We start from the raw sequence: 25,312 nt of genomic DNA on the forward strand, positions 1-25,312 counted from the left end.
ATTACCATCTAGGATACGTCCGAACCAGTAAACTGGTAAACAAGCTGGCCGTTAGGAGTGGGGATGATTTGAATCAACAAGGGTGAACAGATATGGATACTCGGCGCATTAGTGTTAATAGGAATAGATTATGGAGGGATTTCGTGGAGTGACCTTCAGTGCACTAATTGAAATAGTATTCCGAGTCAGCAGTAGAGTAATCAACTTAAACACAGAATCATAAATCATCATGAATAGCGCTGTCACAACCAAGCCATTAGCCTCGTGTTTTTTCCCCAGCAACCTCATGAAAATATCTGCCACACCGATCCGTAGGTTAATAGGAACAGAAATGGCATTTAGAGTCTATTTGGATCAAATGTACTGTGAGCTTGAAAGTAGAACTTTGCTAATTTGCAGGTAATGTGAATTGATGTAGTAAGGGTTGAAGATAGTTTGAGCAACGAGTGAACACGGTAACCGTGGAAAAACGCGATAAAGCCTTGATCATAACGCTGCTTTGTCTCCTCTCTATTGTACAGTGTGTAACCAAGGGGCCCAGTAGTGGCTAGATATGTTATCAGGCAGGGGTTAAGTAATCATGTTTGCTTGCTGTGACCTTTGTCTTTTGTTATTAATTATGGCTGACAAAAACGCAATAAATTGTGGGGCCTTAGAGCTACACTTGCTCACTCTTAGAATGTGCAGGGAGCAACTGGGGTGATCATTGCAAAATTCATAACAGCACTGTGTTTGTGTATGATGTTGCGGGTTGTTAGTTACTAGCTCAGCTTAACTCCATTCCACATAATGCAATTTGATTTTCTTATTATCACTTGTATGTACTTCAAGTATCAATACAGAGTGCTTTGTCAAAGTTTACAACATCTATATTAATATCAACAAGTGCCCTCGCAGTAAATAGCTTTTTAATTGCAACTAAAGTGAATGAATTAGATACTAAACAGTCGGTTAGCGTCAGTAAAATGTCTTTCACACAACAATACCCAGCAAACTTGTCAGAAATGCTGATAAGAGGGCCGATCCTGAGCGCTTACATGGCATTAATCAAATAGCAGGTCTAATTAAAAGCGCTTTAAACAAAGCTTTTTTTCTAAATGTTGCTCAGGTATGGCAATAATTTTTGATCAGCCAAGCCTGGAAGACAAATAATTAGAACTGCCACAGCGGCCTGATGAGTGATGTCAGCATCTCCGAGTGACCTTCCCCTGCTAATTAATTTTCATTCCAGGGAAAAAAGACCCCGTTGTTGCACATTATTAATTGAGTTCATGAAAAGATGCACCTGATTAATTTTTGTTGATAATACTTGTCATTCTGGCCGCCGTTCGTAATCATTTTATGGGTTTTCATCTTAGTGTTTTTCAAAGTTGATCTAAGTCATCTTTACTGGAGATTAATTTGTCCAAAGTAGAGCTGCCCTGTCCTAACACACAAGCCGGGCCTTTGTTTGTCTCACTTAGGTGAACAAAAGGTTTCTCTTTATTGGCATTTGATTGTTGTAATTTACCCTAACACATTTATAGTGGGCACATATTTAGAGTAAGTGAGAATTATTAACCTAACCAATTAATAATTACTTTTTATTACCAAACAATTTTGTGTAAAATGCCACAACACAAAATTCAAGTTAAGCTGCTTTGTAAAAAGTTGTGGCATCAAAATCCTTTGAGTCACAAAACAGTAAGCCTATTTCTGGATATTTGACTCAAATATCCAGAAATAGGCTTACTGTTTTGAGTCAAATATCCATTCAATTCAGGTGTTTTATCGGTTTGTTTATCTTGCCTTGCCTTGCCTATTGAAGTAGGTTAGATGAAAGTACGCACCACAGTAAAATGCCAGGAAAAACTAACAACAATGGAATGTGTTATTGCTGAAACAATATGTATAATATCATTACAGGTGACGTGATCAGCAATATTTCATGCAGTTCCCCCCAACTTATGGAAAAGTTACAGATCTATCACCATGCCCTTTATGGGTCAATCTGTGTCTTAAGACAATTCTTAGGAAATTATTAGGAACACAAATAACATAAATTCTGATATGGAACACAAGACCTAGAATATCTGCTCAGAAGTGTTCGTAAAATAGTTTGTAAAAAATGTAAAATGATAAACCATTCACAAACATCATTCATTACAAGTCACATGACATGGTGCTCTTTGGATGCTTTTATATAGACCTTAGTGGTCCCCTAATACCATATCTAATGTCCCTTTCCTAAAATTCAGCCTTGGTGCAGAATTACAGCCACTAGAGCCAGTCCCACAATGAGCGTTCCTTAGTATGTGCCATTTCTGAGTCTGTAGCTTTTGAGGAGGAAAGAGGGGGGGGCAAGGTGGAGGCTGGGGGTGTGGCCTTGACCAACTGCCACTTTGCTCGTTTCAAAGCCATGATGTCTCTCTATCATGGGTGGGCCAAATTCTCTGGGCGGACAAAGCAGAGAAAGGGGAGGTAACCTTGCTCCTTATGAGGTCATAAGGAGCAAGATTCCAGATTTGCCCATCTGAGCTTTAATTTCCTCAAAAGCAGAGCAGGATCCCTTGAGCTCGGTTTACACCTATCACCATTTCTAGCCACTGGGGGACCTCATATTAATGGATAAAAAAAAACTTATGAAGTGAAATGTTAATGCAATGGAATCTTTAATTGAGGGAATTGGGGAAATGTAATGTTTCAGATTAGCTGGGTATCAGACTTTAAACAGCCTTGTTCTAAAGTGGAAGGAAAATACAATCCAGGGTGACCATTTTGAGTAATAGATCCAGGACTTTGAAGGTTTATCAAATGCCAAAACCCTGCACAGTGGATTATAATACAACCAGTCTGCATTTTACAACTCGATCAAGAGATGAATTATAGAACTACCTATTTCAAGTTACATTGCCGGATGATGTTGCATTGTGTCGTGGCAAGAGCTGGGCCAGGTTCAACTATACTGGTAAGACAACCTCACATTTTCTCTGATATGCCAACACATTGGCCTCATTCTGGCTGGTAATATGATGGAGTTCAGAAGGGAGCCGGCACAATGTGAAACTGATGTGCCGGTGCAGTCCACAATTTGTTCCCAAAACCTGGCAGCAACATCTGCTTCTGCTGTCTTGAGCTGTACTATTTGTCATAGAGGCAGCAAAGATTTTTCTAAAGGAAAACAATGAATGCATATGACAGTGGGTTGGGCTCTGATAGCTGTACTGAATGCAGTTTGATATCTGCTGTACTGTTGTTGTGGCTTTCTAAAGTTAATAACTATAAAGTTATCTGTTAACAAGTATTACCTTGACTTGAGGTCGACTTGCAACCATCATTTTGGGGATCGGAGGAGCTTGCCAACACTCTCAAGCCAGGAGGAGTGGATGGACCGCATTGCGGCGGCACTGCAGCCACTTTGCTCAGAAAATCCCAAACACTGCAAATTTAAAAGCAAGTTGTCCCATTAGGATGTTAGTAATATCCATATCAAAAAGTAAATTGCAATGCACATGCACTTAGTAATTCCATTCACTTTACTGAAGTTGAGTCCATTCTTCCAAGCATTGTGTTCAACATAAGTCCCAAACGTTAAACAGAACTATGACAAACCATTATTCCACCATTATCATCATCCTCATCATCAGTTAGACACGATGGAAAATTATTTGTTTAAGGAAGAATGAAAATGGCTATCCTTAGATAATGAATGGATAGTTTAACAAAAAACAGTAGCACTGACTTGCCATGAGTTTTATTTATTGTATTAGTTTCAGGAAAAAATTTTAATCTGTTGAAATTTCTAAATCTTAACTCTCAAGAAATTCCCTTTTCACATACTTGTCCACCTTAATTCAATAGGGTTGCATTCCTACAGTTAAAGATTGTTTTTTAAGTCCATGGCAGACATGGACAGATGATAAAAAAATTAACATAACATGGAAGCTCACGTACGGTGGCCGACAGGGGCAAACGCCCTGCAACTTCAGAAAACACATGCAAATAGACAAAACACAAGCGAATTAAGAAAAAAAACTTAATTAATTTGACAAAACATGTGCAACATTCATCAAATGCACTGCATATACACACAACACAACCAAATACATAAACGTGGTGCAAATAAAAAACGATGCAAAAAAGAAAAGCACACAAACACCGAAAACTAATGCAATAAAAAACACTGCATCCATATTACACAACGGAAGTTCTCCAGGCCTCTAGAGGGAGCGCTCAGTGGGACAGCTTGACCTTCGACCCCATGGGGAAAGAGAGAGCGAGCCAGGACCATAGACTGTATATTTATTGACGTCTATGGCCAGGACCCATTCAATCCATAGACTGTATAATATTAATTAATAATAATCTACTAATAATAATACTACTAATAATAATAATATATACATGAGCTACATGGTTCAATCTCAGAATGGTATGAAACAGTGTACTAATGCAAATATTAAGTCTATATTTGAGTTATGTTTTCTCTCGTTTGGTGGGTGTCTCGGCTCAGGTCACAGGTGATACTTAATCAGCAGACACGTGTCTGTAAACTCAAACTGCAAAACTGCATCAGTGTTTAACATTTACGTTTGTTTAAGATATTTTACATGTGAGGGAATGTTTGTCCAAAAGGCGCATCACTGAAGTGTAGGCCTCCTCAAGTGTCATGTGATTATACAACAACGGTTACCAACAAAATAAGTAAATAAATAAATAGAAACAGACAGGATTTCTAATCCCTCCCTGTAAACCAGTTATTGAGATAGCTTTATAGGGACCGTGGGATTTATCCAACTGAATAAATCCCACCCGAACATACAAACACAAAATTGCTAACTCCATTGTGTTGTAAGTAAGACATCTGCTAAAAAAGTTGTATTCGTTAGCAGGATTGTCGTACTGTTTAGTTAAAAAACATCCAAAACAACAAAGTACAAACGCATAGAGAACCAGCTTTTATTTGGAAAAGTCAAAGCTCTGTGACGGAAACAGCCGGGAGGACATGAGACAGGAGCATAGACTTAATTTATATATATATATATACAGTCTATCAACGGAAGGCATGAGACGGGAGGTCTCCAGGATGCAGCCATACCCGACTCTAATGAAAAAGGCAGAGCGTTCTCTCCCATGGGGCCAAAGATCAGCTGTTCCACTTAGAACTCCTTCTAGAGGCCTGGAGAAACTTCCGTTGTGTAATCTGTATGCAGCGTTTTTTTGTTGCATCTGCTTTTGTTTTTGCATCGCTTCTATATTCCAGCGCGTTTGGTTATTTGGTTGTGTTGTGTGTATTTGCAGCGCGTTTGCTGAATGCTGCACGTTTTGTCAAATTAATAAAGTTGTAGGGCGTTTGCCCCTGTCGGCCACCGTACTTATGGCCACGTGGCTGAGGAAAGTGTAATTTGGGTTTAAGCTAATTTGCAGTCATTTGATTCAGTAAATGTGTAACTTGATGAAGCCTTATGAAAATGTGGCTGTAATTTCTAGTTTAACTTCAAATATAAAAAATTCTAAGGGGAAAAAAGGGCATGGTAATTTGATAATTAGTATGAAGGTACAGTACAATAGTAAATTTTACCAGTAAAATGGGTGCCATTACTGTATTTTCCTAGTTCATGAATACCATAGCACTCTACCCTTTTGACTATATTACTATTAACAGGCTGCCAAACATATTTCATGCTGACCAACTTCCTCAAAACCCTGAAATCAGCTACTTTCCCCACAGTGAACGCGTACCTGTGGTGTTGGTGAGGTTGTGTCACCTCATGCAGTGAAAACGTAATCACCCAATAAAGTATCAAGAGCCATAAAGGTGAATCAACACCTCTCTGTCACAGTCTCAAGAAAAATGTCATATTTTAATTTCACCAAGTTAGGATTTATGGCCAGGCTCTTGTGCTAGGTGGCATTAAATTGTACAGGAGGTATATTTTCTAGTCACTGACTGTAAAATATTTGGACTGTTAAATGTAAGTATTTGAATCTGGCCAATGATCATATGATGAAGCATTGGCCATCTTTTGTACTACCATCTGTATTGTCTTTGCATGTTATCATCCTGACCGTAGTAAAAATAAGATCCTGACCAAACATTCAACAAAACCAGTAGATCCTATTATCTTCCAAGAATGAGTTGTCCTGTTTCCTAGTATTACTGGTGGTGCATTTTCTGATCTGTGATGGACAGAAGACAAACATGAATCCATGAATACACATACTGCATATCTTCTACTGTGCGTAGCACAATTGTGGCATGTCAGGTCCTCCACAGGCGTTTTCCAGTGTGCTTCTTGCTTTCTGCTGTGGGTGTTCTTTATTTACCAAACAATGAGTGGGAAATTTTGTATTTGAGAAAGTAAAATAGGAAATAGGCCTTGCATTACTCATGTTTGACAACTTAATGGACGTTAATGTTACTTAGCCTACATTCAGTATCAGGTTTTCACAACAGATTAGGTTAACATATTTAGGTTAGCTTTATCCCCACAACAATATCTGCAGCATAGTAACTTACTCTTAATCTCTAAAACATAACTAGCTTTAAACTTTAGCCTTTAGCTAGCCAACATTAAACTAACATTGTAGCTGTATTAGCTTAGCTAACGTTAATCTAACTTTTTCAAGCTAACGCTACCTTACATTGGCCGGAACAGTGCCTCCGTACTTTGCTAACTAGCTAGTACTTTGTAACGTTACTGGCCAAGCTTTAATGCTAGCTAGCTAGTTTCTAGATAAATTAATTAAAGCTAACACGAGCGGAGGTTTTTAAGCTAGCTAACGTTTTATGGCTATCATTAACTTTAACGTAACGTTATGAACGGACTGTTCTACTGGCGCTACGGGAGGAGAACACCACCGTACTTGGGGACAGACTGCGACATAACACGGGTCAAACGCGAAGCGTTTGTGTATGTGATGGCCACAGGAGTTTGGAGCTGGTCAAAGCGAAGTTACCTTAAGTTTACCCTGCTTCTACTGGCTCCTCTTTCAATGGTCTGGTAGTGGTTAGCAGGACGTCAAACACCTCATAGTGGAGAGAGCCCAATACTGCTAAAAAAAACTTGTCTCGCACTGCCAGAAACCTTCTCCTTTTGTTGTATTATTTAAGCACAAACCACCATACAGTGACAAATGCGGTAAAGTTGTACTGCATATGGACTACAATGATGGCATTGGTGTAGGGGCCTACTGTGCTGCTACTGTTTGTGGCCTATTGGCTGTTTTTCATGGATGTATTGCTGTATACCCTGACTAGTACCCTGGCCAGTGCCATGGTTTACTATTCAGTGTACCATGTCCATTACCATGACATGGGTGGGGGACATAAAAGAAAATGCCATCCAACATTCACCGTACAATTGTATTTTTTGTAAGGAAGTGTTGATAGTAAATTAGTTGAAGTTTGAAGTTACAGTATGTATTTGTCATTGTACTAGGTTGTATTTTTTTACCTTTAGACTCCTAAAACCAAAAACTTAACAATGCATTGTAGGTTTTTTATTTTCTTGTTCTTAATTGAAAATACCTTTACAGCCACAAAAGCCTGCTATTGTATGATAAGCTACAAATGTAGAGAGGTGTCTCAAAATCCATTAAAAATTAATAATACCCAAACCTTTCTGGTTAATGAAAAAGTGTAATTTATCTGAAAGGACTGAGAGTCATCTTTGAAATGCAAGATGTCAGTGAGCTGGTATAAATGCAGGCTTTAATGGATACATTGACAGTGCTACGGCATTGTTCTTGACTGCAGAAAATGATGTGAATAGCTTTGCTTGTCATTGTTGTGAAACTATTAATAGATCTGTAATTATGGTAGGCAAATTGTTGATTTTTTTTTCCTCTGTGGTATTTGATATGCTCAGCACAATGAGGAGATGAATTAGGACTAATAAACAGGTCTCATGACTCTGTCTCTAATTGGAGGATCATTATATCTCTTCCAGAGAGATGCCCACAGCTAAAGCCTTTAACAGCACTATTTCAAACAGGACACAAAGGCCTTAATGAATACTCCTGTGACTTCGCACCATCTCTCACAAAGGGAAGCACATATTCTGTTTTTATCTTACACATAGTTTCCTGTAATTGTTGGATTGAGGTGGGAGATCAATCCCGCTTCCCTTGGAAATCACAATAATTATACCGAGGTTGTATTTAGGTTAAAGAGCTACAGATCATTTGAAGATGTGTTTTGCAACTTAAGATCATCCCATATTAACTTTATAGTAAACGTTGTGTGTGTGTGTGTGTGTGTGTGTGTGTGTGTGTGTGTGTGTGTGTGTGTGGTGTGTGTGTGTGTGTGTGTGTGTGTGTGTGTGTATATAAGTAGGGGTTGCGAATATTTAAAAAAAAAACTGAAATAGCTATAATGTTTTTTTCAAATGTTTTTCAATGCCCTTACATGCATGCTTAGTTATACCATTACAACACAATAACGGAAAGAAGGAGAGAAAATGAAATGCATGCTCAATGAATGTGTTGAAATCTCTGGGTGCCATTTGCTCTCATCAGTTTAGCTGATAGAGTCATTAGAGAGCTGCTGTGGTGCGGCTCTGGGGTCTCTCTCCTGTAAATGGCCCTGTTGGATGGGTGAACAGCCTTCACATGGCTCCGTGGCCTCAGAGCACTCCACTAAAGCTAATAGGTCATAGCTGCAGAGATGGGTGACAAAAGCACGAGTGTTAACAATGGATAATGTGTGAATGGATTGCAGTTATCTGGTGCTTTCTCTGTCTCTCGATTCAAAGTGTTTGACATTGCATCGAGTGAATTTTAAGTGTAAATCACATTGTTTTTTTTCTCTGACTGCTGTGACGACAAGGTTTGGGAATTTTTACATTAAACATACGACCTCCATTCTAATGGAGGAGCCTCCTCTTTATCTATTAGTTACTAACGTGATCACCCTTGGACAGCAGGAAAACCAAAAGTGCTGAAATCGTCTAAATGATGAGCTCAAGGATCTGTGGGTCTTTGCATATCACACCTCCTCTATGGCTTTTAGAAAAAGGGTGAAAGAGGTCAGCTCAATATGCATATGATTTGGGGTTACAGTGGAAGTTTGGGTTTTAAGCTTCTTGATGAAAACCAGCTATGAATAAATGTAATCTTTTCTCTCACATTTGGTCATTTGCTGAGGGCTAGAAAAAAAGTCTTTGTATGCGCTTTCACTATTAATATTCTTTATTGCTGTCCCTTGAAGTTCATTGTCCCTCTGAAACACACTAAATGATTGAACAATGTCACTGATTTACAATATTTATTTAAAGAAGTAACGCTATCAGTGTTTTGCGTTTTTTAACACGTGCAATATTGTTACTGTCATATTTAATGCCCTCAGTTCGTCATGGATGAATGAATGGGAAAAGTTTAGGCCACACTGGAGAGGAACTTATTTGTTGAGCAAGAGAAAATACAACGAGACGAGGGCAGACTGTCAAAGGACTGAACGCTATTCATCTGCTAACCTGTTCAAGGTGTGCCTGGTTGATGTCCTCCTCCTTTGGTGGGGAACATATGTCCACAGCAGCTGTGCCACCGTGAATAGGCAGTGATTGTGTGCTAGCTAACTGCATTCCTGGGAGCCAGGCCAAGTCTGAGTGGAGTGAGCTATCCCATTTTTTATACAAGCGTCTCCTACATTCCACTTGATTTACATGTCTCTTTTTCCACACACTACACTAGTGGCCATTCACTCTGGCCAAAATAGCACCTGACTTAGAAGATCAAATGTGTTTCCTATCAAAGATGCTGAAGAGGTGATCGTGAGACATATTTCAGGCAAAGTACTATAAGGCGTGTGACTTGAACAGGTGTGTTACTGTATCTTCCCTGTGACACAGTTTGAAAGCGCTACAACGCATGTTCTAGTGGTACAGTATGACTCTTCTTCTTCTAATGATTTATGATAGAAGTTTGATACATGCTAGGTTGTCCAGTCAGGGAAGGCTATTTCTGTTTGGCATAAGTGAAAGCAGAAGATAGAAACGGCTGTATTTTTCAAAAAGTTTGTGGAAGTTATACTACAGTAATATGTGACCATCACTGTAGCTATGAAATCTTACATGCCCTTAAATAATTGCATGAAAATAATCCTAGCCAGGTAGTGTTGAGTACTTCGTCCTTGGATGCAGTTTTATAAATATGGTGTTCATTATCTCTACAATAAACTCAAACACCTGTAATTGTTATCAGACACTTGCGCAGGAAACCAGGGGCCTGTAAAAGCTAAATGCAAACATTAAAAGGCCGTTGCGAAATGGAAATCTCATTTCTGTGACAAACAAACAATAGACATCTGCAATATTTCTCTGTCCTTTCAAAGGCCTCCATCCCATGAGGAACAGGGTCAACAGAAGAGCTCTGAATGGGATGGTGAGCCCAAAATAACAATCCCAAGCACCAACAACAGCCCCCCCCCCCCCCCCCCATCTCTCTTAAACAACACAATCACGCAATCAAGCCCGAATGCCTTTCCCTCATTGTTTAATTTCTGCTGGCTATCTTAGATATCTCTGCGGCTGTTCTTATCTTTGACCTTCAGCTTGTTGCTTTGTTGTCGCCCCCCCCCCCCCCCCCCCTCCCCTATCCCACCCACCCACCTACCCACCTACCTGCTCCCAGCCCTCACGCCAGTGTGCTGCGACCTTCAGAGGGGTGTCATTACTCCCTGACCCATTTGACGATCCCCTCATGTGGAATGTGCATATGCCGAATCGCTGCAGATCTGCACAGTATGGGTGAGGTGAAGTACTTACAGAAATATGACTTGACACGCTTTATCAATGGGAAAGATGAAGACGAAACAGCTGCTGGTGCTGTCGTAAGCAATCTGGCCGTGATTGAATAAAAGTGTCAGGAAAAGGGCCGCTTGATGGTCTTTTGTTCTCCCCCATCCAGCTTGATGTTAGTTTGAGCTGTCAGGAGGGAATCACAGCTGGGTGATTTATCAATACTTGGAGTGACCTTGCAGCCACACTGTGTGTGTGTGTTGTGTGTGTGTGTGTATGTGTGTGTGTGGTGTGTGTGTGTGTGTGTGTGTGTGTGTGTGTGTGTGTGTGTGTGTGTGTGTGTGTGTGTGTGTGTGTGTGTGTGTGTTTGTGCCACATGCTTGCATCTGTGTGTGGCTCTCGTGGATTAGAAAGACACAAAGTGGAATATTTTCAAAATAGTTGGCACACATTGACAAAGACTTGGCTTGACTTGGAAAAAAATTCGGTCTTCTCTTAGACACAGTAAGTGGATTGTTCTGCCAACACGATAAGGGTATTTTTCTCAACATCAGAGCCCTCAAAGTACCACCAGCAAATGTTTGGGAGAAGTGTGTCTCTTTTAACTAACACTTCTTTTGAACAGGTTTTTCCCCTAAATCTCTTTACTATTTTTTCCTTAGCTGTCCAGACCGACTCTTCACCTCAGTACTTTCTTTGAGATGTACTTGGACAGCCTGTTTTCACAGCAGCCATTGACTGTCTCTGTTGTGATTAAGCAGATGTTTTATTGCAGACTGCAACAGTCATTACTGCCATAAACCCATCTGTGGAATTGCTTTTTATGCAAATTTACAAAGCATCTGCATAAATAAAGTTCTAATTAATACCTTTCTGCAAACCTCTGCGCTCTTTGATTCCTAAGTGTTCTTAATTGTGTACAAGCAGGTAGAAAGTACAAATCAATGCTCAAATCATGAGAGGGTTTGTTCTCCATGTACACCATATCTAATTTATTTTTTAGTACTCATTAAGTACAACTGTGAATACATAACAAATACATGTTGTTTGGCAATATTTACACATTTATAGATTTTTGAAAGCACACTGCTCAGCTTTTATTTAAAGCTGTACAGTATATTTATACATAATTAAATTCTGACAGCCCAACATGTTTAATTATCGACAATGCGTTGATTAAGAATGAGCTTAAAGCAATTTCAATCAAGGATAACATTTCGGTAAAGTTGCAGTGAGTAGCATTTTTAGCTCCCGTTGTCGGTTACAAGGGAAATAAAACAAAGTCTGCTGCTACCGGTTGATTGGGAACTACTGAAGAGCAAAGTTTCCCTGAGAACATTAAGGCTGCTTTATAGATCCCTTTGTTGTGAGGGTGCCAATGGAAGCTCATTAATTTCCCCAGGTTTTTAATGGAGAGTGTTGAACATGTGGCAAGAGTTGTCTTGGTGGGACCCTTATGAGTTGCACCTCTGCTGTTGAAGCGATGCCACGCTTTTTAATTGTAAAGATGTCCCTTGGCTTAGTAATCGAGCACATTTTATTGTTTAATGAATTGTACAAGCATCTTTCATTCAAGCGGTCTGATTGATTATTTATATTTTAAATTCTAATTACACTTTGTACGCAATGTTTTGTCAGTTTTTTTTTTTTTTGCTGATTCCTCTTTTGTAACTGTAAAATAACTTACGTTCCCCTATGCTCATGATCTCTGCTAAGTATACTTAAACCCAACTTAGTGTAGCTTTGGAGTGGGTGTTCTTGTTTACCTAAAAGACATTTCAAGTGAACCTGATCTTCCGTTACCTTTGAAATCAGAAGAAGAAAAGACATTTGGGGGATAAAGAAAGACTTTGTTTAATGATTAAAGGAGGCATCTGAGAACCGAGTGAGGAGGAGGGGCTGCAGTCAGTGAGGTCAGGGAAAAATGAAGAATGGCTTCAAAAAGTGTTGTGATGAAGGCAGGGTTTTCTGCGTTTAACTTTTATTTTGTAAGGATTAAGGTACGACACTGTTTCCAAAGCGAATGGACAGTTGATGTCACTTTTTAAGTGGGAAACAACAAATCATCTGAAGTTGATTCACTAGGTGGCAGTGTCACTTTTTAAACAAAACAGCACTTGACTTGCACTGTGTTGCACAATACGGGGTTAACCACTGTATGTGATTGGGCAATGGATTGCTGTGCTTGGTTTATTTGTGCGGAGACAAAGAGAAACAACCACATATTTCAAATAAAAATTAAATATCACATTATAGTTGTGGTAACGGCTATGTACTGTATGTAGAAGTTGGTACCATTCACTTAACTTGGTGAAAGCCCTTGGGTAAAAAAGTGCAAACACTCTGATAGAGCAGAGTCTGCTGTCATCAACTTTGCAATGCAGAGCCAGGATTTCATATACAGCACAAAATACAAACACAGGTTATGCTACTCTGTCTCTCTCTCATCAGCTTGTGAGATCTAGCAACTTTTAGCATAATGAATTTAGCAGGGATGCATTCTCTACACAGTCCATCAGGCCTGCCATCTAGGAGATTAAATTATGTCTGTAAGCATTAAAGCTTTGATGCTGTATTTGGGCGCATGCATGCATCCATTTGCAAAATTCTATATAACAAAATTAAAAACATGGACACCTATGGAAAATGGCTTGGCACTAGCACTTAAACCCAACCACTCCAAACAGTCTGCTGACTAATGCATTTCTAATCATTTCTGTGATCAATGTTAGCTACTGTGCAATAAGATTAATCAGCCATATGCAAAGCTAGGATCACCTTGAACAAGAGAAGAAGAAAGAAAAAAGGGAGATAAAAGGACTGAAAGAAAGTGTCTTAGCTATTATGTATGATAAGCACACTGTACAGAAATAAAGCACACCTGCATTATTCACGTTGTCTTCATGCCGTTGGTTTTGCGTGTGTTTGTGTGGCATTACACCGTTGTGCTCCCCTCAGCTGTGCTTTGGCATCTGTGCGTGGCCATCTCACTGCTGAATAGCTGCCTGATTATTCCAAATCTAAGGGAATATTCAAACAAGGCCGATAATGCATTCTTCCATATGATTCTCCAGAGCTGGGACAGCTGTTCAGCAGCTTTCAATGCCATGTTCAGAAAAGGACAGATTTCTCTGCTCAATTAATAGGCCCCATTAAAAATCGGGGGGAAGTTTGACAAATGAAGCAGAGATTCAGTTTGTCTTAGACAGAAGGCTTCAAAATAAACCATGTTCTACTGCTGATAAATGGCTACAACTTAACAAAAATGATTCAGAAATTATTGTTTAACTTCATAATGAATGGCGACACTGAATTTTGATGTCCGTGTAGGCAAACTTGGCCAATGTATTGAAATTTGCTTCTGCAAGCACACAAAGCCTGCACTACACACTTCTAGACAATAACTGTCAGTAACTTTGTCCCAAATGCAGTTGTCCAAATCAAACAGATTACAAATAGGTCAATTTCACAAACCTGTTCAACAAAATGATAAAACTCTAATGACAAGAATTTGTCAGCTCTATCAGATGGGAGGAATTACTGGAGATCAGTGTGTCTTTGTTCACTTCACTTTGGCCTCACAGTGATCTGAGAATGCAGACAGGCGCTGCTAGGACGGTGCCTTGTAAAGTTTCAACTGGCAGATGAATTCTTTCGGTCTGGCTTTCCTGGTCTCTCTCTCTCTCTCTCTCTCTCTCTCTCTCTTTCTCTGTGTCTCTTCTCTCGCACTCTCTCCTCTCTCTCTCTCCAGAACAACGAGGGGGTTGTCTATCCAAGGGCACACCTGTAAGGTGCAGACCCTCGACAGGCTTACCTCAGTGGCCTCTCTTGCTATACTCAAAAGGCAATTATTTCTCCCAGAAGATAGAGCACTGTCAACTTCAAACAGAGGACATTCTTTGGGCAGATTAGACTAAAATTATGTTTTATTATTTGGCCCTGAAGAATGAATCAGACTCTATTTGGTCGCCTTTGTGGTGAAATCCAAGACAGTTTAAATGGCGGAGGTATGTTTGGAGTCAGGGTAATACTCTGGTGTCTTTATGAAAGGGCAGCAGAGAGGATCAGATTAGAAGCTGAACAGCGAGAGTCTTTCAGTGTGGCTGTGCTATCATCTCTGTCTTCTTGTCCGTGCCTGTAGAGAGGTTAAATTAAATGGCTGTAATAAATGTTTTGGTCTTGCTGATGTGGTATGGCTGGCTATCAAACGAAAACACTGTGGAGAAACGGCACGGTGGAAGATCAGAGAGAGGAACAAATGGAGGGTGGGAGAACTATGTCAGCACATTACCAACATTAGAAACGGACTTGTTTTCACTTAAACCTCAATTATAATGGTGGCTCCAGAAACAATTATATTGATGAATGCTTTCTAAGTTACTGTAATTAAATTATTCCATTTAATTAACGAATTATATTGAATTTCTCCCCAGAGGACAGCATTAGCCTCATCTGCTGTTTTACAAACAGGAGTACTCTAATGTTGTGTGCTATGGAAATGATTACTAATGCCTAATGAAACTGTGTCAGATCAGATAAATGCTGTACAGAGTCAACAAGGCAAGCTTGTAATACAGCCAAACTTGAGACAAAATAATGAAGCCAAAGAAAAAATTATTGATTTTTTTTTTTTTTTTTCAAGGGCAGGCTTTGTAAAGCCGACATCAAATAAATTATATTTCTAAGTGCCTACTTGAGGTTTTAAAGAGAACATAGAAAAAATGTGTATTCAGCAAGCTTTTTTTAAAATGAATAGTTCTTGTGCCATGCATATGTTCAAATTTAAATTTACAACGAAAATAATCAATGTTTTGAAACAAACTTGTATGTGTCATCAAAAACACATAAAGACAAAACAATCTTATTTAGATCTTAATCGCACTAAGTGAAAGTGTTAATTGACTGCATTAAAAAAGCATCCTATTGCTGTTTCCACTCACTGGCTATAGAAGCTAATTATACACAATATAAAACTGGAATGCATTAACAGTGTTAATTTGACGGTTCAGCAGTACAAAGCTACAGTACGTAAATGTAAAAATGAAGTTCAACTGCAGCTGACCATTGCCCTCTGGTGGGAGTGCCAAGCACCTGCTTGAAGATAGCCTATATATAGAGCACACAATTTGTCTGTATTTCTTGTGTTACACTGAATGTTACACCAGAGCATTTAAGATTTCTAACAGACAAACAAAGATGACATGGCTGCACAGAAATATGCAGACTATTAGTCACTGAATTTATTCCACAAACAAAACACCCAATATTTTGATCTACTCATCAAAAGTTACTTCACCCTTTCGAAATAAAAATAAAAGCACACTGTGCTTACAGTAGCACTGTGCTGCATGTGTTTATTGTCCTATCCCCTCTTGGCTTGGCCATATTAGTCCATGTGAGAGGAGAGAGGAGTTGTGATGCTGTAAGCACATACCGTGCATTCTCTCTCCTCCGCTGTGCAGTTGTTGGGCATATTGTGAGGTTTTAATACGGGGGATAAGAAGGAGGGCTCGGCTCACATTCACTGTGCAGGAAGAGCCACAGCCAAGAATGACAGTTGCTCCTCTTGGAGCTGAGACATCCATGGATTTAAATTGCACTCTGAAAGGTCAGCACATGACATGCAATCAATCAGCCCCTAATTGGATGATCAGCAGTCATTTGAATATGTCTCCGTTTTTTTTAATGCCTCGTGTAGAATATGAATATGTGAGCATTTTCTTGGTGAACGCTCATTTGGATAACGTTAGTGCTTTGAAGAATTTCTGTTGCGCGGCATCTGAAAAATATCATCACGTAATCAAAACAATTAGTCGAAACACGATATTTATAATAGTGATAGTGTATATGAATTTATAATGCATGTTTCCAAAACATTACAAAGTGCTTTGCAGCACAACAAGGATTAACAGAAGAACAAAAAATAAGAATAAAATAAGAATTTAAATCATAGGAAGTAAAATGTCATGAGAGAAGGCCATGCGATAAGTTAGTTTTGAGGAGGGATTTCATAAGAAGACTTTGATCCTCGGTCACAAAGTCTCACAGCTGAGAGGCCTGGACAGCAAAGACCTGTCACGTTTTATTCCCAAGTAAATAGCAGTGGATAAATATGACTTTTCAGTGTATAAGTGGTAAAAATGTAATTTAATATGACACATACACATACACACCAACAGCTTTTTTCAACCCTGTGATCCTCAGAGATTTTCACATTCAAAACGTGTTCAGTCAAGTCTACAGTGGGTGCAGTTACAACATTTCAATAAGAAGACAAAAACTGCCTAAAGGAAAACATGGATGGGAGTGTCAGTAAATGTCACATAATTTAAAAATCGAAGAATAAAATGGTGCCTAGCCTTACATTCATGCCAATGCTGTTGCATACCTGTGTTTCCAGTTCCAGCATGTTGCACTGACACAATCATCACCATAGGGCAGTACTTCATACACCTGTGTGGGAAGAAAACACAACCCTGACAAGTGAGTTCTGTTTCATAAGCTGAGGTATAAGCTGCTGTCACTGTGAATTTAAGACGGCTGGAGGTTGGATTACCGATTGTTTTTCATTGCTAAGCCTGCTATATAGAGTATATATCCAAGGATGTAGAACGAGAACCAAAAAGGCCGATAAACACATCAAACCTCACAATTCAAACAAGGTCATGAGAAAAGGTATGTAAAGAGTTAAAATAAGTGCATTATGAATGTCGCATTTGCAGTTTAGTTTGGTTCAACATAGTGAAAAGTTAAGAGGACTACATGCAACTTTGGTACAGATCATCAGTGCTTCATGTAAGTGTGACACACCATGTATTTGAGTGAAATGCTGAGCTATTTTGATGGAAACATCCCCTGCCAGTATGTGTGCATGCTTCACTGCTGGCTCAAGAATGTTGGCATCAAGTATGCAGTCCTGACAGACAGCTGCACTGCAGTGGCGTTTTTAACATGCCAGACCATGGACCCAAGCGTGCTGGAGGCTCTAAAAAAATCAAAAAACTGCATCCAAAAATGAGTGGAAAATTGTACTGTACTAACTTGATTCACTGTGGTGGCAGCTGAGAAGCGGATAAATCATCCTTTTGAATGTGTCTGTAGAGGTCTAAAAAGGTCAGACATGATTGAATCAATCTTTTGTATTAAAATGTGAACAAATCTGCATTTATTTCCAGTTTTAATTTAAAGTCTTTGGCTCTCAAACATGAAACATATGAATCCTGTGAAAGTTAATGAAGCCACTCAGTTTAGCATGAACTCGAGGAACACCGCCGCTCTGATTAAACCAATTATCACTTTATTCTGCGAATACGTTGCTCCTACATGGATACAAACACTTGACCTGTCCTCAATTGCCTCCTTACCCCTACGTGTTTACTGGTATTTCTACCTTCAGCCATTTCAGCTCATCACGCAACCACAATATTCATTACATGTTACGCGTTTCTCGATCGCCTCGTTGTCCTGTTTATTTTGTACATGTTCCGCCCCGCCCTGCAGACGCGCTGATATCACGCAGTTGCGTAATTTGACAAGCCAGCGCAAAAATAGGGAGAATGAACGTTTGACAGCTGGCTCTTTTGCTCGTACAGATTGTTTCGAAACAAAACAATACCTATGCTTAATTTATTTGTGAACGATTTCGGATAGTTAGACTGCACCTTTGCTTTTATGGCCGCTGCCGTGAGGAATACTGTGTGGGTTGCTCCGGGGCAGGACGCGCAGTTTCTTCATCCAACCACCGCGCCACTGACAGCCGACGGTCTGAGAGGTGAAGATCATGGACAAGTGCTCTGTAACACGAGGGATGCCATCCCGGGAACTTCCTCTTTTCATGATTATAATTTGGTAGGGGATTGCATTTTTTTTTTTCCTCTTGCATCTGCCTTAGAGCTTCACAACGGTTACTGATGGATTTCACGTAAAAAGACAGATTTCACGTAAAGATGTAAGCCTAATATTGGAGGCAGGCAGGCCTGTGTGTTTGTGTTGCAATAGCCACGGCTATATTGTCCCAGCACGTGACGGAAAATTCGCTTTGAATGTATGGATTGATGCTGACATTCAGCAGGGCATGGCTGGGATGTGAAACGTTGCACCCGCTCCCGAAACTTGTGAGGAAGAGATGCATAGCGCTGCAGAGCAACTGGATGTTCTAATTTCAGCCATGTATTTCCAAACAGCTTAGACTGGAGCGTTTCAGAAGGGCGTCTGCTGCTTGTAAAAGGGGGAGGGGGGGCTTTTTTTGATGTGACAGTGTGTACACAAGTGCAGGCCCCAAATGCATCACCACATTTATTCACACCAGTTAGTTTTGTTATTTAGTAAGTTTTATAGTGCTTTAGCATCAGTGGAGAATATGGGGTAGTTCTGGTTTTGCAGTAAGCTGGTCTTTTTTCGGGTATTGCAATCATTATTTTTTATAAGAAGAAAAACACTGGCTCCATCCTACTGCCTATATCAAGTGTTACAGGAAACTATCTTTTACATTAACAACAATTGAGAGCCTGAATAAATTAGATGACACCATTGCATTTGGATTAAGACAACTTTACTCTTCTGTTTTCCAGGGCAAATCTGACATGGACTACCTGTCTCCGCACCAACAGGACATAATGAATTCCAAAATGTTGTGCAGGGACAGCGCTCTGATGCCAGAGCCGCCTTTCAGCGAGGACTTTGCCTCTCCGTACAGCGTCAACATGAGCTTGCTCCTTCCTGACGTCCCATACCTGCACCCTGGTCTCTGCAGGACGATGAGACCACTCAAAACAGAGCCGTCACACTCTCTGATGCACCCCAGCTGTCAGGGCAACAACAGAGGGCCACTAACACTCCCAGAATACACAGGTGTTTTAAGTGCAGCCGACACAGCTAGCGGTACATTTTTCATCAAACAGGAAGTCCCAGATTTCCAGGATGTCCCCCTGTTTCAACTTTTGAACTCTGATTTGGAGGAGCTCGTTCATGGGTCACAGCTGAACTCCATCCCCGTGGCCCCATTAAGTCTTCCTATTGGCAACGTCCATGTAGGCCCAGTGCAAAATTCTGCTAAACCCACAAGCGGTTCTCAAAATGAATGTTTTCCATTTAATCGAAACTTAGGCCGTCAGCAGAGACCAACCTATTTGCCGCCCTCTCCACCAAGTTCTGATCCTCCGAGTCCAGTCAAGGGGAAGGAGCTTCTTCACAATCTGTCCCCACCTCCCTCCTACGAAGCCAGCATCGCCTCCAAGTTAACTTTTCAGACCAATAATCCCATTGATCCAGGACAGACTTCTAGTGTAGCTCCAATCCAGTGCCCAGACCAGAATTCCAATCATGGATTAGTCCAAAGCCCAGGTCCTGCGCCGGTCCAGCGTTCAAGCCTAACACCAGGTCAGATGACGCCAGGTGTTGGCCCGCTGTCCCCAGTGTTGGCCCAGTCAGCTTCAGTTAGGTACAACAGAAGGAATAATCCTGATCTGGAGAGACGGCGGATTCACCACTGTGATGTTCCAGGTGAGATTTCTGCTCAGTCTGCACAACAACAATAAAGTTGAATTTAGAGTTTTGCAATGCTAAAATTTAAATGTGCACAGTATACTGATATTAATAATCTTTTCTTTCCTTCAGGGTGCAGAAAAGTATACACCAAGTCGTCACATTTAAAAGCCCATCTACGGACCCACACAGGTAAAATGTTTTGAGTCACCCTTCTAATTTTGGGGTGAAAGTGATGTTGCCAGGCAGAAAAAAATGTACTTGGCATGTAGATGCATTCTGTCTGCTGACAGACCTGGCCCACATCTCACTGCTGTCAAATCACATAAACCCTACAGCTCTCATAAAGGGGGCAGGGAAAAGACAGGACATGCTGTGATTTATGGCTCACAGTTGAGTTGCGCATGTAAGGAAAAAGTATCAGCTTTTTCTTCATCGAAACTCACTTGTTAGTCACCTGAGATATGTATAAATAAGTTATGTTATTTATTCATTTAGGGAAATGATCCTCATATCAAAATATGTGTTGTCCATCTACCGTATCTTAATTTAGCTTTTTTTTCCTATCGTCTGCTGAAGGAGAGAAGCCGTACCAGTGCTCCTGGGAGGGATGTGAGTGGCGCTTCGCCCGTTCTGATGAGCTGACTCGCCATTTCAGGAAACACACCGGGGTGAAGCCTTTCCAGTGTGGCGTGTGTAGCCGCTGTTTCTCCCGCTCTGATCACCTGGCCCTGCACATGAAAAGACACCAGAGCTAGAAAACCCTCTCATGCAAATCAAGCAAATATTGTTTTTAATTTTTTCAGTAAACATGGACAAAGAACCAGCACTTACATATCAGCAAACAAACAAATTAAAAACCGTGGATTATTTCACTCACTCCCTAGGGGAGACATTGTTAGCAGTGCTGGCCCACAAATAACGGTTCTTTATTTGTTAAAAAGATTAAATATTACTGTTGCCTTACTTTATTTCCACACATATGCTCCAACATTGGGGGACATTTTCAAAGATGTCAGTCAAAAATCATTAACCAAATGTGATAATGAAATAATATTCAGCCTTTATTTTCATTAGATTATGTTGCACTGCAAAGTACATGAACAACTTCAAGTACAAGTATTTTCAAGTTTTTCATTGTACAGATCATATCAACATGGTATTGTGTCATTTATTTAATTGATGTTAATAGCAAACGGCCATACTGTAAGTGCAGATCTAGTACTGCTCCTAACTGGAAGGTCAAAGAATATGTGGTTTTAGTCAGCAGGTCAAAGGATTGGTAGTGTGTGTGTGTTTAACATAGAAAGTAACAGAAGTTTGTTAAAGTTGTACGTAAATAAGTTGGGGATTCACTAAAAGACACAGTAGGAGGAATACATTTTGGGATGACGCTGTTTGCAAGCCGTGTGGTGAGTGCAGCGCTCACAGCATGACTGTAACACTGCCAGATTTATGGGTCACTCTGCCACTGAGGATAACTCCAAACAAAATCTATATTTACTCATAACACTGAAGTGAAAGGAAGATAATGGGTTTAAGATATTAATCATATTCATTTGGACAGCAATGTGAATGTTCTATATCTATGCCCCCTATACTGTATGGTAACGTATCGTCATTACAGAAAGTGTTTAATGTCTTTCAGGCAGTTGCAGAGAGAAATCTAAATGGTGCATTGTTGTTTTCTTTCTATGAACTCTGCATGATTTTATTTAATTACCAAAAAGGTTCAACGTATTATGTTGGGCTTGTTTTGTCCAATGTTATTTTCAGCCACGAAGCAATGGTGGTAAAAGAGTTGTGATCAGACAAAATGAACAACTTTTGAGTACAGTATGATATTTCAGCAACAGGTCAAATTTAGTCTTGTTCATCTTTCAACTTTGTTCAGGTTGTAAATTATCTGAAGGATTACCATATTACTGATGGTTTGTCTGCATCGGTGTAAGCTTTTGGTTTCTTTGACTACTATCCATGTATTCCAATACCTTTTGAAAGTGCCTTGAAACTGCTTGTTTTGGATGAATGAAAAATGAAGCTGCCCCGTTGGGACAATGTTCTTTTATCAGGTACTCTACTCTGCTTAAATGATTCTGTATGTTGGCTTCCCCTCTTTATCGCCACTCTATAGCAATCTCTATTTATGACCAAGTTTCTTTATAATTAGTCGGGTTGAACAAATAATTTGTTAAGATGTTTATATTTTTTATCTGGTGTTTAAGGATACAATCTGGTGATTGTTGTGTGTATAAAGATTTGAAACTTTTTTTTTTTTTTTTTAATTGCAGAGACTGTTTATTTTTATTTTCTGGCATAGACTAAGAAGGATCAAATATTGTTACAGTCTACACTGTCATCACTTTCTCCAGCCAAGATAGCAGCTCAGCGGAGTATGTGCCAGTAAAATATTGCAATACTTTTAAAATACTAATATACACTGATAATTTGACATGAAAGGCGTAACAATATTTTGTGTCATAGCTTCATAACATGAAGATGTAGCCTAAATTGATAAAATGTGCTATGAAGCCATGCGACCCTCAGTGCAAATAAAAGTTTTGTGTTGAATATCTTTTGTCAGGTTTTTCTTTTAATACATACTTTTTTTATATGTTAGGCTTTCACATTTTAGGTACCACAGTAGTTTAATCTTCTGTATGGGTCCTTCTGTTTGTAACACATTCAGCATTTATATATATATATATATATAATATATATATATATACACTACCGGTCAAAAGTATGGGGCCACTTACAAATTTCCATTCCACTCGATGTTAGACAGAATACCAGCTGATCTGAGTGGGGGGCTGATCTTTAATGCAATATCTACATTCCCCATTATCAGCAACCATTCATCCAATGTTCCAGAGGCCCATTTTGTTTACTAATCTGATATCATTTAAAAAAAACTAACTGAGAAAACATTGGAGAACCCTTTTGCAATTATGTAAGCACATAATGTAATATGAAAACTGCTGCGCTGGTTAAAAAAACAATGCAACTGATCTCAACTGGAATTCTGTCTATAATGGAGTGCAATGGAAATTTCGAAGTGACCCCAAACTTTTGACCGGTAGTGTATATATATATATATATATATATATATATATATATATATATATATATATATAATATATATATTTTTTTTTATACATCCAAATAACACAGCTTATTGTTAAAGGTTAAGCAGGTGGCATGGTACGGATTTGAGGTATCAGTAACAGATTTTGCAGTGCTAGTCATTTTTACTTTACGATATTTGCATACATCACGCAACGATCAACACTTTACTTTTTTTTAAGTTTGTTACATTTTGAAAATAATGTGCAGAGATTTATTCAAAAGTATGTTCTGATTATAAATAAAGGATGAGCACTTCTAGATAACCACTTAAAAAAGAGGAAACAAGCATGCATGTGAAATATTTGCAAAGTTTGACATGTATATTTTTTGCAATTAAAGTGATTGCATAAAAAAAAAAGATTCCTTCTTTACATTTCCCACATTGTGGTCATCTTTGCTGTGTGCTCAGTGGAACAGCAACATGTGGTTTGGCTACAGTTTTTGGTAGCTATTCATTCAAACAAGATAACTTCTTCTTTTGTTTTTTTTAATTGTTGGAAAGTGTCCTTATATTAGTCATAGCAGAGGTGCTGACAAAAGGGACCAAGAAAGACTGAACAAACCAGAGAGGTTGTCTGAACTTGTCCTGAGTATTGAGCAAGTTCCCTGTGGAGATTGTTATAGTATCACTCTTATTCACTTATGTACTTCTCTGTGCTTATTCAGTATACCCTACACAGTATAGGCTCTTGTGAGTGATAAATCACCTGTGTGATACACTGCACATTGAAATGCAAGCGGAGTGGGAATTCAAAACCTTGCTATTGTAATCATCTGAATCCTTTGCTGGCTGACAGAAACCTCCATCCAGATCCTGTAATAATAGAGTGCCGTACAAGATGTACTGGGCGTTTTCTTTTAAGGGCCACTTTTCTCAGAAACTGTATTCACAACATCTCATGTTAAAACATACCAGGTCTTAAAATACCACTCTCTGTTGGTACCAGATGACAAAGCAATTTTATATAACATATAAAAGAGGAACATAACGCTTTACCGGGATGTTTAAATGTGTGATCAAGGGTTTTCAGGTACAAAAGATTTTTTTGGACTAGACTGTAAATTTAATAAGCAGGTGAATCAATGGTTGTCCAACATTTTTTCCTCTTCTTGTAGTGTTCAGATGTACTGTACTCTGTGTACAAGCTACTGTACTGTATAGCATCTATAATTTAAAATGCCTTCACTAAACCAAGATTAGGTTTCTGAATGCCTGAGAATGTGAGTACAGTACTCAGATGTCTGAGTGACATTGAAGCCGCATACCATCCATATCAGGCACAGATAGCAACTAGCTCTATACCAGTGTCTTATACAAAATGCAACTTTATTAACCTTCATGCCTCCATTCATATTAATATACATGTATATATGTTTGAACTTATTTTAATTTCACAGCTCCATCCATATGAAAAATACAGAGAAAAAGGCAAAACACTGACTGGATACTTAAACAACTCTTGAAGAAAAGAAAAAGCGTAACAGAAAAAAAGGACACCTGTTCTCGAAGTTTTGAAAAATATCAGGATTAAAAATTTCTTTTACAGATGTGGAATTCCATGAGCAGAATCTCCCTTTTGAAGCAATGCTGAGCAATATCACAACTTTTTTTCACGGTAAGAATGAAAAGATCTGAATATATTTACACTACACTCACTTTACATAAATACAGGAACAACGATTACTGTACGTTATATCAGAAAACTTGAAACATAGGCATTGGCTTTACTACTTAAATTTTCAAAACCAGGAAATCAAAAGTAGATGTTACACAGAAAGTAAAATAGATAATGAACTGAAGAGAAGTGTATGATCAGTATTCATTTTCTTCCATGTTGAGTTCCTGTGATGAACACCACTGCATGAAACATAATTGTAACTCACGTTTGTTCCCCTTAGAGGAAGTGACTGATTGCAAGCAAAGTAATAACGCGAGCTATAAACAGCCTGTGAAAGAGTTATGGGAAGATGCTGCATTTGAC

The 25,312-nt window shown here is 39.2% G+C and overlaps 3 protein-coding genes and 1 long non-coding RNA gene across 9 annotated transcripts in view; 2 read left to right on the plus strand and 2 right to left on the minus strand.

Annotated features, from left to right (window-relative positions):
- Window positions 1-7,192, minus strand: part of dachd (dachshund d) — a 120,183-nt gene extending 112,991 nt beyond the window's left edge. The window contains 2 exon segments of the mRNA XM_032530273.1: window positions 3,288-3,418; window positions 6,940-7,192. Coding sequence (XP_032386164.1) covers window positions 3,288-3,317 — 30 coding nt within the window. The 5' untranslated portion in view covers window positions 3,318-3,418; window positions 6,940-7,192.
- On the plus strand, window positions 820-22,775 carry LOC116698363 (uncharacterized). Its single transcript, XR_004334199.1, has 3 exons — window positions 820-830; window positions 9,141-9,145; window positions 21,322-22,775. It is a non-coding gene; the product is annotated as an uncharacterized LOC116698363 (long non-coding RNA).
- Window positions 14,370-25,312, minus strand: part of klf12b (Kruppel like factor 12b) — a 48,561-nt gene continuing 37,618 nt past the window's right edge. Inside the window, exon 7 of one of the 4 annotated variants that reach the window (XM_032530281.1) lies at window positions 14,370-14,429. The gene's annotated coding sequence lies outside the window, so the exon portion shown is untranslated. The remainder of the gene's footprint in view (window positions 14,430-25,312) is intronic. The other 3 variants (XM_032530280.1, XM_032530282.1, XM_032530279.1) reach the window with 3 other exon arrangements.
- Window positions 17,202-22,471, plus strand: klf5b (Kruppel like factor 5b). Of its 3 annotated transcripts, none has more exons than XM_032530276.1 (4): window positions 17,202-17,393; window positions 19,289-20,219; window positions 20,334-20,393; window positions 20,781-22,471. In XM_032530276.1, the coding sequence occupies exons 2-4, from the start codon at window positions 19,301-19,303 to the stop codon at window positions 20,957-20,959; spliced, it is 1,158 nt and encodes a 385-aa protein (XP_032386167.1). In that variant the 5' UTR covers window positions 17,202-17,393; window positions 19,289-19,300; the 3' UTR covers window positions 20,960-22,471. The 3 variants fall into 3 exon arrangements, with proteins under 3 accessions (XP_032386167.1, XP_032386166.1, XP_032386168.1); XM_032530275.1 differs by lacking the exon at window positions 17,202-17,393 and adding an exon at window positions 18,265-18,566; XM_032530277.1 differs by lacking the exon at window positions 17,202-17,393 and adding an exon at window positions 18,646-18,666.

Source organism: Etheostoma spectabile, chromosome 11 (genome assembly GCF_008692095.1).
Source record: "Etheostoma spectabile isolate EspeVRDwgs_2016 chromosome 11, UIUC_Espe_1.0, whole genome shotgun sequence".
Lineage (NCBI taxonomy): Eukaryota > Metazoa > Chordata > Actinopteri > Perciformes > Percidae > Etheostoma > Etheostoma spectabile.